This window comes from Carettochelys insculpta, chromosome 4, assembly GCF_033958435.1.
Source record: "Carettochelys insculpta isolate YL-2023 chromosome 4, ASM3395843v1, whole genome shotgun sequence".
Lineage (NCBI taxonomy): Eukaryota > Metazoa > Chordata > Testudines > Carettochelyidae > Carettochelys > Carettochelys insculpta.
This window is the reverse complement of record NC_134140.1, coordinates 137,953,324-137,965,775: the sequence shown is the minus strand read 5'-3', so window position 1 is coordinate 137,965,775 and position 12,452 is coordinate 137,953,324. Positions and strand designations below refer to the sequence as shown.

Sequence of the window (12,452 nt, the reverse complement as noted above, 5' to 3'; positions counted from 1 at the left end):
CCCCAGCTAGGCTTGAGCGGCCGCTCCCGCAGACAGGCAGTGGGGATATGAACTGCGTGACACTGCCCATCGCCTGGACAAGAGCTGAAAGAGCTCCAGACGTGGCAGCTGCAGCAGACCCAAGCCGAAGGCTGGGGCCGTGGCCTCGAGACCAAAGTGGAGACTGAGTTGGTGAGTGGAGCAGGAGGGTGGATCCCCTGAGCAGGGGTAGGACCAGCAGGGAGGACTTGGAGTGGAAGACTGAGCAAGAACCCTGGCCAGGAAGTGCTGTGGGAGGAGTCATGCCCCCGCAAGCCTGAATCAAGGCATAAGGAACTGGAGAGCAAGTGCTGGTGGACTCCTGGCTGGGTGACCTCGGGAGATGTCTCTGCAGCGGGGAGTGGGAACAGCTCTCCTTGTATTTACTGTAGGAGCTGGCACACAGTTTTTACAAGAAGACTTTGGGGAGCTACGGCCCTGTCTGAATAAATCGAGCTCAGACTAGGTGCACTGTTATGGACTGGCTGGCGCTTGAGTCGATCTCCCTATCACAGTGCTCTTTTAACAGGATTTTGAGGTACACTTTTACATCGAGGCAGTTGTCCGCACCATAATTTGTTTATACCCATATTCCAGCTATTCTGTGTCATTTCAAAGAGCTTTAGTCTAGAAACTAAATGAATGGCTTGCATACATTAACCTGCAGATATGTGATAAGGGTTGCCAGGAGGAAGGAAGAGCAAGGTGCTTTTGACTCTATTGGCAAACTAGCCCAGCAGCTTTTGGAAGTGTTTTTAAAACCTTTTATAGAATCTGAAATTGAGGTCTTTCCAGAGAACATGGCATCTGGCGAACAAAGAAATCATTGTAACAGCCAGAAAGGGACTTAGTCACATGTGTTAACTAATTCCTCTCCACAGGCTAGCACACATTTGGGAAAAAAAAACCCATGTACTTAATAAAGATGCAATCCTTAGCTATTTGTGAGCTCCTGCAGTAGAGAACTTCAGAGAGAGACTGGATTTGACAATACAAATATCAGCATGGTACAGCAAGTCAAGTTCTAATTGCAACTTTTCAGGTTGTTCTCTTAAAAACCCCATTTTGAAAAAAAAATCTTTGCACATATAGAACAGTGTTAAAACTTTGCACATATTACCGACCTTTAGTTATGGGTATTTCATGTACTGCATCAACAATGGTAATTCGTGCAGAAGCTGTAGCTTCTCCTTTGGAGTTTGATGCGTGACACTCGTATTCTCCAGCATCCTCTTTACTTAAAGGAGATATCTACCAAAACAAGCAGCACGTATCCTTATTTACTAGGGAGGATTCATTCTCAGGTTACTGTGTGTCACCGTTGGGTTGCACAACAGCAGTAACCAATAGTACAAGTAACACTCCAAACAGGTCAGTGATGAAGGGTGCATTAACAGGTGGAGGCTGTATGTGTTCAGCATGTTCCCCTGGCTAGCAGTCTGGAAAAGGCTTGTTCTTGTGAACAACCTCTAGTTTGTTTAAAAATGAGAACTTATTCCCTATTAGCAAAGGGAGAACAAAATTCACTTCTGATTTCTTTCAACTGAACCAAAGGCCCATGGGTAGTTATTGGTTCCCAAATCAGATAGGTGGCAGTAGTTAACCACAGAATAGGAGCTCAGCCATTCAATCCACTCCTACCTTCACCCTGTCTCACACAGCAGGATTTGCTTTACCAGGCTCTTCAAACCTCCTTTGCGTAGGTTTGGGATGTTTTAGAACTTCTTGCTCTAAGGGGTAGAGAGGCAGGAAAAGGCAGTATCCTTGCTACTTCTCTCTAGAAAGATGCTTCATCATATTTCTGTAGGCTCAGTACCATATTTGCCCTACTCCACAGTTCTTCCCAAGTTTCACCTGCTTTGGCGTATTGTGTAAGCTAATGCCATTGTTACATTCCCCAGGCTCCCCCTCAGTTAGAGGCTGAAGAAATTTCAGTGTGGTCCGTTATTGCCAAAGCTTATCTACTTGCAAATCACAGCAAATCTGTCATGCCTGGCCTGTTGTGCCATCCTCTCTGCTGGCTTCCCTGCTGCTACGTTCCCCTCTCAGCTCAGGCCCTTGGGTGCTGCTCTGCCTGTCATACTCCCACTCAAGTAACTCCTTAAGAACAATTTAAAAAAATCTTTTAATGTTTGGATTTAAATGTTTGGAGATAGAATCCTTAGAGTTCACACTCCTTGGGGACCCAGGTCAGAGTTGCTAAGAGGGACTGTTCTCTGATCTCCAGCACAGAGCAGTCCTGGCATGCTCACATAGCAAACCTTAGCCTGAGCTGTAGGACACAGATTTTTCTGCCTCTTCCTTAAGTAAACTCATACCTAGCAGGTCAGAGTTCTTTGAGGAGGGCATCTGGTCAGGGTTGTCAGCTGGGGACTATATTCTCTTGAGCTGTAGCGACGTGACTGGAAAGAGTGCCCTCGCAAGTTAGCTACAAAATAGAAGAGCTCTTTAGGGCGGCCAGGCTGATACTAGCTTTGGTCTGTGAGCCTCTCTTACGAAAGAAGCTCTTGTCTCTGGAGAGGGAGAGTCTAGTGCAGCACTTAATGCTGCACTATGATCTGCAAGAGAGGGGATAGCAATGCCCTGACCTTCTGTGAAGAGTTCCACTCCCATGGACCCTCTCCAAAGGCACCTGGTCTCCAGAGCTCACAAGGCCTGTCCTACCTACCAGCTCTGCTGCAGCTGTGGATCACAATGTTTTACAGGCAGAGCCCCAGCAGAGGTGGTCTGTCATTTCAGTCCTATTCTGGAGGGTATTTTAACATCCTGATGTTCATCCTCATTGCTTTCACACACATCTTTCACAGGTATAAATAACTACACAAGGAAACAACCAGGCCAACTGAGTGCATTTCATTAGGGTGGGAGGGAGGGATAGCTCAGCCTGAGCACTGGCCTGCTAAACCTAGGGTTGTGAGCTCAATCCTTGAGGGGGCCATTTACGGATCTGGGGCAAATAAATTAAAAAAAAAAATCAGCCAGGGATGGTGAAAGGTCCTGGTGTGAGAGCAGGGGACAGGGCTCAAAGACCTCTCAAGGCTCCTTCCAGTTCTACAAGATAGGAATATCTCCAAAAATGTAAATTAAAATCTCCCTCTTTGCTATACGTGTAGCTGCTTTTTAACTTCAAATGCACAGACTATTCTCAGCACCAAGAAGGACTGCTGCACTTACTCCTGTAACTTCCCAGTATTATGAACAGAATCTTGGGTCTCACCAATACGTTATCAGAAATGCATGTGAATGTGCACAAGTACTTACCAACACCCAGCCAGTTACTTCATGTTTCTCAGGGCCACCACGGGTCTGGATAGCTAAATTGTCACGGTCTCCAGGCAGAAGTTCCAGCCTTTGGACACCATACTCTCCCCTTATTATCTGAGCAGGAATATGAAGAGTCAAGCTGTCAGTAGTTTGATGAGATTGATATCCTAAATACCTACAGCACCTGAGCCCCTAAACTATAGAAGTAGGAGGGAACCTGGGCTGTAGCGACCATGAGATCGTAGATTTCAGGGTCCGGACGAAAGGAAGAAGGATGAGCAGTAACATACAGACCCTTGATTTCAGAAGAGCAGACTTTGACTCTCTAAAGCCGCGTCTACACGAGCCGGCTACTTCAAAGTAGCCGTGCCAACTTCGAAATAGCGCCCACCACGTCTACACGTGGCGAGCGCTATTTCGAAGTTGAAATCGACGTAAGGCGGTGAGACGTCGAAGTCGCTATCCCCATCAGGAGATGGATATAGCGCCCTACTTCGACGTTGAAGTAGGGCACGTGTAGACGATCCGCGTCCCGCAACATCGAAATAGTGGGGTCCGCCGTGGCGGCCATCAGCTGAGGGGTTGGGAGATGCTCTCTCCAGCCCCTGAGCTGTATGGTCGCCGCTTACAGCAGCCCCTTAAAGCTCCCCGCCCCCTGCATTCCTGTGCAGGAAGCTGAGAGCGCGTGCAGGCAGCAGCGTTGCCACGCGGTCAGCCTGCACGTCTCACAGCAGCCGCACCCCAACAGCCTGAACCCATGGCAGCCAGTCAGCCCCCAAGCGCCCCCAGGGCACCCCCCCCCAAGGGGAGCCAGGGCTCCCAGCCAACCAGCCAGCCCGGGAAGAGGCAGCGGGGCCCCTCCTGGACGGAGGCCAAGATCCGGGACCTGCTGGGGCTCTGGGGCGAGGAGGAGGTGCTCCAGGTAATGGGGAGCAAGAGGCGGAACGCGGATGCGTTCGCTCGGCTGGCCGAGCGCCTGGCTGCCCGGGGTCATCCTGCCCACACTCCTGACCACGTCAGGAGTAAGGTTAAGGAGCTGCAGCAGGGTTACGCCCAGGCCCAGGATGCGGCCAGCCGATCTGGGGCCGCCCCTGCCACTTGCCCCTTTTACAGGGAGCTCAGGGCCATCCTGGGCCCCCGGCACACCTCCTCCGCCCCCCCGGCCACTCTTGACACCTCGGCCGACGAGCCCCAGCAGGCCCCGGAGACGGAGTCCGCCCCGGAGGCAAGCCCTGCACCCCTGGGGCCCCCCCACGAGCCTACCCCTGGGATGCCGGAGGAGGAGGAGGGGGACTCCTCCAGCGACGGGGGGGGGGCTCCGCATGGCCCTCCCGTCCCGGAGCTGCAGCAGGGCGTCTGCCCAGTGGGTGTCCCCGACCATGGAAGTGGACCGTCAGGTATGTACCCCCGCCCCGTGCACACCCCCGGGGTTAAGGGGCGGGGACAAGAGACATGACCAGGGCCCTCCACATGCCCAGATGACCATGGCCCCAAGGACAGCAGTGGCATGTCCCTCAGAAGAGTGCATCAGCCCCTGCCCCCCAGCAGGACAGCACCATGCCCCATCCCTGGGGATGGGGGGAGCAGAACCTAGGGTCCCCCGGGGGTGGGGGGGACATCCAGCAGCAGCAGCAGCATCTCCCGGGGACGGGGATGGGGAACCAGCAGCGGAGGGGTCGGGGGACAAGGGCCACGGGTCAGGGCCCACACTAATGGCTGTCTCCACTCTTCTTCCCCCGTGTTCCGCAGTTGCACCATCGGAGGGCCCGGAGAGCGCTGGCGAGGTGTCCGTCATCCCCGAGAGCCCACCAGGGCCATCCCAGCAGGCCAGCCCCTCAGCGGAGCAACGACCAGCCCCAGGACGAGGCCGATGGCGGAGCCACCCGAGGACGGCCATGGACCCCCAGCTGCTTGCGACCCTCCGGCGTCAGCTGGAGGTGTCGGAGCAGCGCCTGCGGGTGGAGGAGCGGCAGCTGGAGCTCCAAGAGCAAGTGCTGGCCTGGCGCCAGGAGGCTTGGGGGGCCTTCATGTGCACCTTTGAGCGCATAGCGCAACACCTGGCCCCCCCTGCCGCGCTGCCCGCCACTCTGCCTGCCGCGCCACCTGCCGCTCCACCCGCCGTCCCTCCACCGTCCGCCACCTGGGGCCTGCCGCCGAGGGGGACCTGGGGCCTGCGGACACCAGCCGGCCGTATTTGCCGGTTCTCCTGGCCCCCACCTAGCTTTGCCCAGGGCTCCGCCCGAGGCGAGGGTCATGCCCTCCAACCCCCGGCGCCGGATATTAGGGGTGTGGGGCCGAGGATGTGCCCCCCCCCTTTGTACATATCCCCCCTTTGTATATAGTTTGTGTTGGACCCCTGTTCTGTTCTGCTAGCTGACCGCCCATGTAAATAGTTCCCCTCTTCTTTTCTATATATATGTTATTAATAAGAGGTTGCACTGTTTGGTTTGAAACAACATTTCCATTTATTTCCAAGAAAAGTGGGGGGGGTGCGCTCTCGGGTGCTCTGTGGTGTGGGCGTGGGGGCAGGGAGTGTTGTGGAGGATGGGGTGTTGCAGTGGGTGGCTTGCCCGCAGCTAGCCCTGCCAGCGTTCACCCCGCAGCCTGGTCAAAATGGGCCCGCAGGGCCTCCCAGACTCAGATCCCCTCAGGGTTGACCTGGCGACTGGGGGCAGCGGGTGGCTGGACGTCGGCCCTGCCAGCCTCCACAGCCCAGCCCTGGAAGAAGGCCTCTCCCTTGCTCTCCACCAGGTTGTGGAGTGCGCTGCACGCGCCCACAATCTGGGGGATGTTGGTGGGGCCTGCATCCAGGCAGGTGAGGAGACACCCTCCAGCGCCCTTTGAGGCGGCCGAAAGTGCGCTCGACCACCTGGCGCGCATGGTTCAAGCGCGTGTTGAACCGCTCCTGGCTGGCTGTGAGATGGCCCGTGTAAGGGTGCATGAGCCAGGGCCGGAGGGGGTACGCCGCGTCTGCGACGACGCAGAGGGGCATGGCGGTGTCTCCCACAGGGATCTCCCGCTGGGGGATGTAGGTCCCCGCCTCCAGCCGGCGGCACAGGCCCGAATTTCTGAATACCTGGGCGTCATGGGTGCTGCCAGGCCAGCCAACATAAATGTTCAGGAAGTGGCCCCGGCTGTCCACCAAGGCCTGGAGGACCACCGAATGGTATCCCTTCCTATTGAGGAAGCGTCCTCCGCTGTGCTCCGGGGCACAGATGGGGATATGGGTCCCATCCAGAGCCCCAAAGCAATTTGGGAAGCTCAGGCTGGCAAACCCCGCGATGGCAGCATCTGGGTCCCCAAGCCGCACGAGCCTGTGGAGGAGCAGGGCATTGATTGCGCGGACGACCTGCAGGGGAAGGACATGAGAGAGCACCAGTGACGGGTGTGCAGGGTGTGTCTGGCCCTCCACCCCCGGGCTCCCCCCTCCAGGGCTCCCCCCCAGGGATCCCCCCCGGTTCCTCTTACCTCCATGAGGACAGCCCCGACGGTGGCCTTGCCCACACCAAACTGCTGCCCTACGGATCGGTAGCTGTCTGGAGTGGCCAGCTTCAAGACAGCGATGCCGACCCACTTCTCAACGGTGAGGGCACGTCGCATGGAGGTGTCCTGGTGCCGTAAGGCAGGGGTGAGCCACTGGTAGAGCTCCAGAAATATCTGCCAGCTCATGCGGAAATTCTGGAGCCAGCACTCGTTGTCCCACTTGCTGAGCACCAGCTGCTCCCACCAGTCTGTGCTTGTGAGGTAGCTTCACAGCCAGCGGCGGGGGTGGAGGGCAGCAAGGTCTGAGGCTGCTTCCTCAACCCCTGGGGGCAGGTCCTCTTCCACAAATAAAAGGTGATCAGCTGCCTCCTGCATAGCACTGAGCAGGGCAAGCACTGGTCCTGCAGGGGCAGGTGTGTGGACCTCTGGCTGCTGCTGCTGCTGCTGGGGGTCCATACTGCTTCCACGGGGTGTGCATGCCTGTGGCTCTGCAGACCGCGTGCTGTGCAGGCTGAGTGTGTCTGGGAGGGGCCCTTTAAGGGAGCGGCTAGCTGTTGTCCCGGAAGTGCTAGTCCACCCTGTGACTCTGTCTGCAGCTGTTCCTGGCACCCTTATTTCGATGTGGGCCGCTTTGGCATGTAGACGCTCCCCTGCAGCACCTACTTCGATGTAGTGCTGCCCATCGTAGACGCTGAATGTCGACGGCACCAGCCCTGGAGGACGTGTAGACGCTATTCATCGAAATAGCTTATTTCGATTTCACTACATCGAAATAAGCTATTTCGATGTAGCATACACGTGTAGACGTAGCTTAAGAGATCAGATAAGCAGGCTCCCTTGGGAAAGGAAGATGAAGGGGAAAAGAGTTGAACAGAACTGGAAGTATTTTAAAGAAGCCTTACTGAAGGCACAGGAACAAACAATCCCGCTGCGTAGTAAGAAACGCAAACATGGTAGGCAACCAGCTTGGCTTAACAGGGAAATCCTTAGTCAGCTTAAATTCAAAAAGGATGCATACAAGAAATGGAAACGTGGACAGTTAACTAAGGCAGAGTAGAAACATACGGCTGGAGAATGCCAGACAGTAAGCAGGAAAGCGAAAGCACAATTGGAACTGCAGCTGGCAAGGGATGTGAAGAGTAACAAGAAGGGCTTCTACAGGCATGTGAACAATAAACAGGTTATCAGAGAAGGTGTGGGGCCGTTACTGGATGAGGGAGGTAACCTAGTGACAGATGATGCAGGAAAAGCTGAAGCACTCAATGCTTTTTTTGCCTCAGTCTTCATGGACAAAGTCAACGTCCCCATGAGGGTCCTAGATGATGCAGTATGGGAAGGTGGAGGGCAGCCATCTGTGGGGAAGGAACAAGTTCTGAGCTATCTAGAAAAACTAGATGTGCACAAGTCCATGGGTTTGGATTTAATGCACCCCAGGGTACTGAAGGAATTGGTAGAGGTCATTGTTGAAACTTTGGCCATTATCCTTGAAGACTCTTGGAGATCGGGGGAGATACTGGATGACTGGAAGAAGGCAAACGTAGTGCCCATCTCTAAAAAAGGAAAGAAGGACAATCCAGGGAGCTATAGACCCGTCAGCCTTACCTCAATCCCTGGGAAAATAATGGAGGGAATCCTCAAGGAATCCATTTTGGAGCACTTGGAAGAGGGAAAAGTGCTCGCCTTATAGTCAACATGGATTCACCAAGGGCAAGTCCTGCCTGACCAATCTGATTAGCTTCTATGACGAGGTAACAAGCTCCGTGAACATGCGGAAGTCAGTGGATGTGATATACCTTGACTTCAGCAAGGCTTTTGATACAGTCTCCCACAACATTCTTTTCCATAAGTTAAGGAAATATGGATTGGATCCTTGGACTATAAGATGGATAGAAAGCTGGTTTGATGGTCGGGCCCAATGGGTAGTAGTCAATACTCAATATCTGGATGGCGGTCTGTTTCAAGCGGAGTGCCACAAGGCTCAGTTCTGGGGCTGGTGTTATTCAACATCTTTATTAATGACCTGGATGAGGGACTGGGTTGCACCCTCAGCAAGTTTGCGGATGACACAAAACTAGGCGGGAGAGGTAGATACGTTGGAGGGTAGAGAGAGAATCCAGAGGGACCTGGATAAATTGGAGGACTGGGCCAAAAGAAATCTGATGCAGTTCAATAAGGAGAAGTGTGGAGTCCTGCACCTGGGGCGGAAGAATCCCAAACATTGTTATAGGCTGGAGACCGACTGGCTCAGCAGCAGTACGATGGAAAGGGACCTAGGGGTTATGGTGGATGAAAGGCTGGATATGAGTAAACAGTGTGCCCTTGTAGCCAAGAAAGCTAATGGCATACTGGGGTGCATTAGGAAGAGCATTTCAAGCAGATCTAGGGAAGTAGTTATTCCTCTTTATTCGGCAATGGTGAGGCCACATCTGGAATATTGTGTCCAGTTTTGGGCCCCCCAGTATAAAAAGGATGTGGATTTGCTAGAGCAGGTTCAGCGAAGGGCAACAAAAATGATTAAGGGTCTGGAGTACAAGACCTATGAGGATAGGCTGAGGGATTTGGGCTTGTTTAGTTTACAGAAGAGAAGACTTAGAGGTGATTTAATAGCAGCCTTCAACTTCCTGAAGGGGAGCTCTAAAAAGGAGGGTGAGAAACTGTTCTCAGTGGTGACAGATGACAGAACAAGGAGTAATGGTCAGAAGTTGAAGAGGGAGAGGTGTAGGTTAGATATTAGGAAAAACTATTTCACCCGGCGGGTGGTGAAGCATTGGAATGTGTTGCCTAGAGAGCTGGTGGATTCTCCATCCCTTGAGGTTTCTAAGTCCTGGCTGGGATGACTTAGTAGGGGTTGATCCCGCTCGAAGCAGGGGGCTGGACTAGATGACCTCCTGAGGTCCCTTCCAGCCCTATGATTCTGTGATCTGTAAACTCCGAGAGCTTTGTCTACACACAAAACCTGTCAGGGTTTGACTAGGCCCACCAAAGTGGCACGATTACACCTATTTAAAGGTGTTCCTGAAAATATGGCTATTCCTGTAGGGAAGGGAAACGAGCTGTGCAGGAATAACACTATCGATAAAACAAAAACCCATACCTCTAATGGACGCAGCTATACTGGTATGAAATGGGTGTGCAAGCCAGGCCCACGGCAGGCTGTGACCTGCAGACTACCTGTAAAAGGATTACTGATGCAATGAGTTTGGGTAAGGGTGTGATTTTTTTTTTACAACTACAGTTGTGCCAGTAAAAGCCATAGGGTGGGTGCGTGGCTATACTTGATCAAGCGCCTCCATCCCAGAATAAATACATCCTACTTGCGCTAAGGGTGGGGCTTTTCGAAAGCAGTCAGCATTTCCTGAGTCTGCTCCCACTGAAGATGGATGGGAAACTCCCACAGACGACAGTGAGAGCAGAAATAACCCAGTGCCTAGCACTTTGGAAGAGCCAACCCTAAATGCCTGAGATAGTGCAAGCACTGCTCAGAGAGGGGAAAGGTTGTTCCCTTGGCTGTCCATGATAGCTGCTGTCCGTTTCTCCAGTCCTTACTGTCCACAAGGTCAGTGTGGTCCATGGTCAGCCCCCCAGCAGCTCCCATCGCCCTGGAGCATGGGAAATCTCTGTCCTCTATGAGAACTGCTGGTGCTGAGTCCTTCTGATGAAAGCATGGTCTTTGGGCTCAGCAGCAGTGGGAAACTCACAGTGCACTTACTGTTGCCAGGGCAGGGCTCAAGGCATGGGAATTTCTTTCCCAGGAGAATTGTAAATAAAGGGTGCAATCTGAGCATCTGCTACCCTAAAACCAATAGTTTCCAAAAGGCCCTGGGCAACACTGGCACAAAAGGGGGAGGGATAGCTCAGTGGCTCAAGCACTGGCATGCTAAACCCAGTGTTGTGAGCCCAGTCCCTGAGCGGGCCATTTAGGGAACTGGGCAAATAGATTAAAACAACAAAAAAAATCTGTCAGGGATAGTGAACAGGTCCTGCTGCAAGGGCAGGGGGCTGGACTCAATGACCTCTGAAGGTCCCTTCCAGTTCTATGAGATAGGCATATTTAAAAAAAAAAAGGCTTGTCATTGCAAAACTTGTCGATGGAAGTGAAAGTCAGCAGGTGCCCTGTGGTGGAGCTCTGGCAAGAGCTGGCTAAACTGTGGCGAAAGTTAGCAGGGAGCTATTGAATGAGCTGGCAGGGGCCGAGGTTGCAATAGGGCACAGTTCCTGTCTGACATTTTAAATCACTTTCACCCCTGTTGCTAGACACTCATGAACAGTGCAGAGCTACATGCTGACCAGCGTAGCTGTCCTTCCTCCATACGCCTCCCAGGCAGTGCTATGCTGAGCTCCCCAGAGGGCCAGTGAGTGGTGTATTCAGTTGCTCTGTGACAGAACTGTCATTTGTCTGTGCCAGACTGTACTGGGTGACACTGGAGGACCCAACAAGTTGTGGAGCTTTAAAAGTTCATTGAAAATCTGCCTGACACTGTACACTACGGCTGATTTCACTTATGAACAACAAGGTCTCCTGTGTCACCAGGAATGTCTCTGTTACTCATGGGACTTGCTATTCCATAGAAAAATTTTTCCATAGAATAATTTTTAATATACAGTCTTTCAAAATGATTGGAAATCAAAGGTCCCAAGAGCCTGTGGATCTAAGAACACGTGAAAAGTGATGGAGTCTGCACAGTGGCACTTCTTAGTTTAACCTGTATTTTGTCTGACATTACCACCAAATCAAAGGCTTTTCTTGACTCAAAGAGATAGCAAAGCTGGAGGAACAAACATGAATGTCTGGAATCAGCCTTGCTCTGGGCTTCAGGCTCCTAAGAAATCCCAGTGGCAGACTCCAATGCAGCTGTTGCAGCTGACGGTGACTGTGCCTCCTCCTTTCTATGACCTAAGGATAAAAACAAACGGAAGCCACCAGTGCTATAAAATCACTCAGCAAAGGAGCAGCAGCAACGTTCATCTCAAGTCTAACAAAAGAAAACAGAAACTGCTAGGTTACTCTTCCTGGGCATTCAAGGCCAGCATTTTTAAGCCATAGGCATGTATGAGCTTTAAAACAGATCACTGGGAGACATTCTTCAGCTCCTAAGTCTTTAATATAGCAAAGCATAATTGTGGTTTCTCTTATCAGCATGAACAAAAGCTCAAAAGAAAAAAAATATTGGTTTTGGGGAAAGAAATTAAACAAATCCATATTGGAGAGTGGGAGTGGGAAATAAAGATGTCCTCTTCCCCCACATATTGATCAGAGAAACTCAGAACATATCCTGCTGGTGGACTGCTGTAGCCTTTGTCTTACAATTGCTGTCTCGGGCCATGCCTACACTAGCAAGTTCTTTCAGAAAATTCGTCCCTTTTTCGAAAGAACACGCAGAGCATCCGCATACAAAATACGCTCTTTCAATCCAAACCGGAAAAAATGCGACTCTTCTTCCGGAAGCCCTCGTCCACGCCTGGATCAAGGAGAGTGTCTTCTTTCAAAAGGCGCTCTAAAGAAAAAGCATGTGCAGATGCTCCAGGGGCCCTTTTTTCGAAAGAGCTGTCCTCGTGGCACCAGATTTTTTGATTCTTGGCCTGCTCTTTTGAAAGAGCGGGGGCTGTGTGGATCCTCTCTATCGAATGATCTTTCAATCCAATCTTCTGTGTGTGGATGAGATCACTGTAATGTAGATGCGGCCTCA

General features: G+C 52.3%; 1 protein-coding gene across 1 annotated transcript in view; it reads right to left on the bottom strand.

Annotated features, from left to right (window-relative positions):
• Positions 1 to 12,452, bottom strand: part of IGFBP7 (insulin like growth factor binding protein 7) — a 76,366-nt gene that overhangs the window by 503 nt on the left and 63,411 nt on the right. Inside the window, exons 3-4 of the mRNA XM_074993925.1 lie at positions 3,280 to 3,396; positions 1,143 to 1,269 (exon numbers count right to left, since the gene is read on the bottom strand). Of these exons, the coding sequence (XP_074850026.1) occupies positions 1,143 to 1,269; positions 3,280 to 3,396 (244 nt within the window). The remainder of the gene's footprint in view (positions 1 to 1,142; positions 1,270 to 3,279; positions 3,397 to 12,452) is intronic.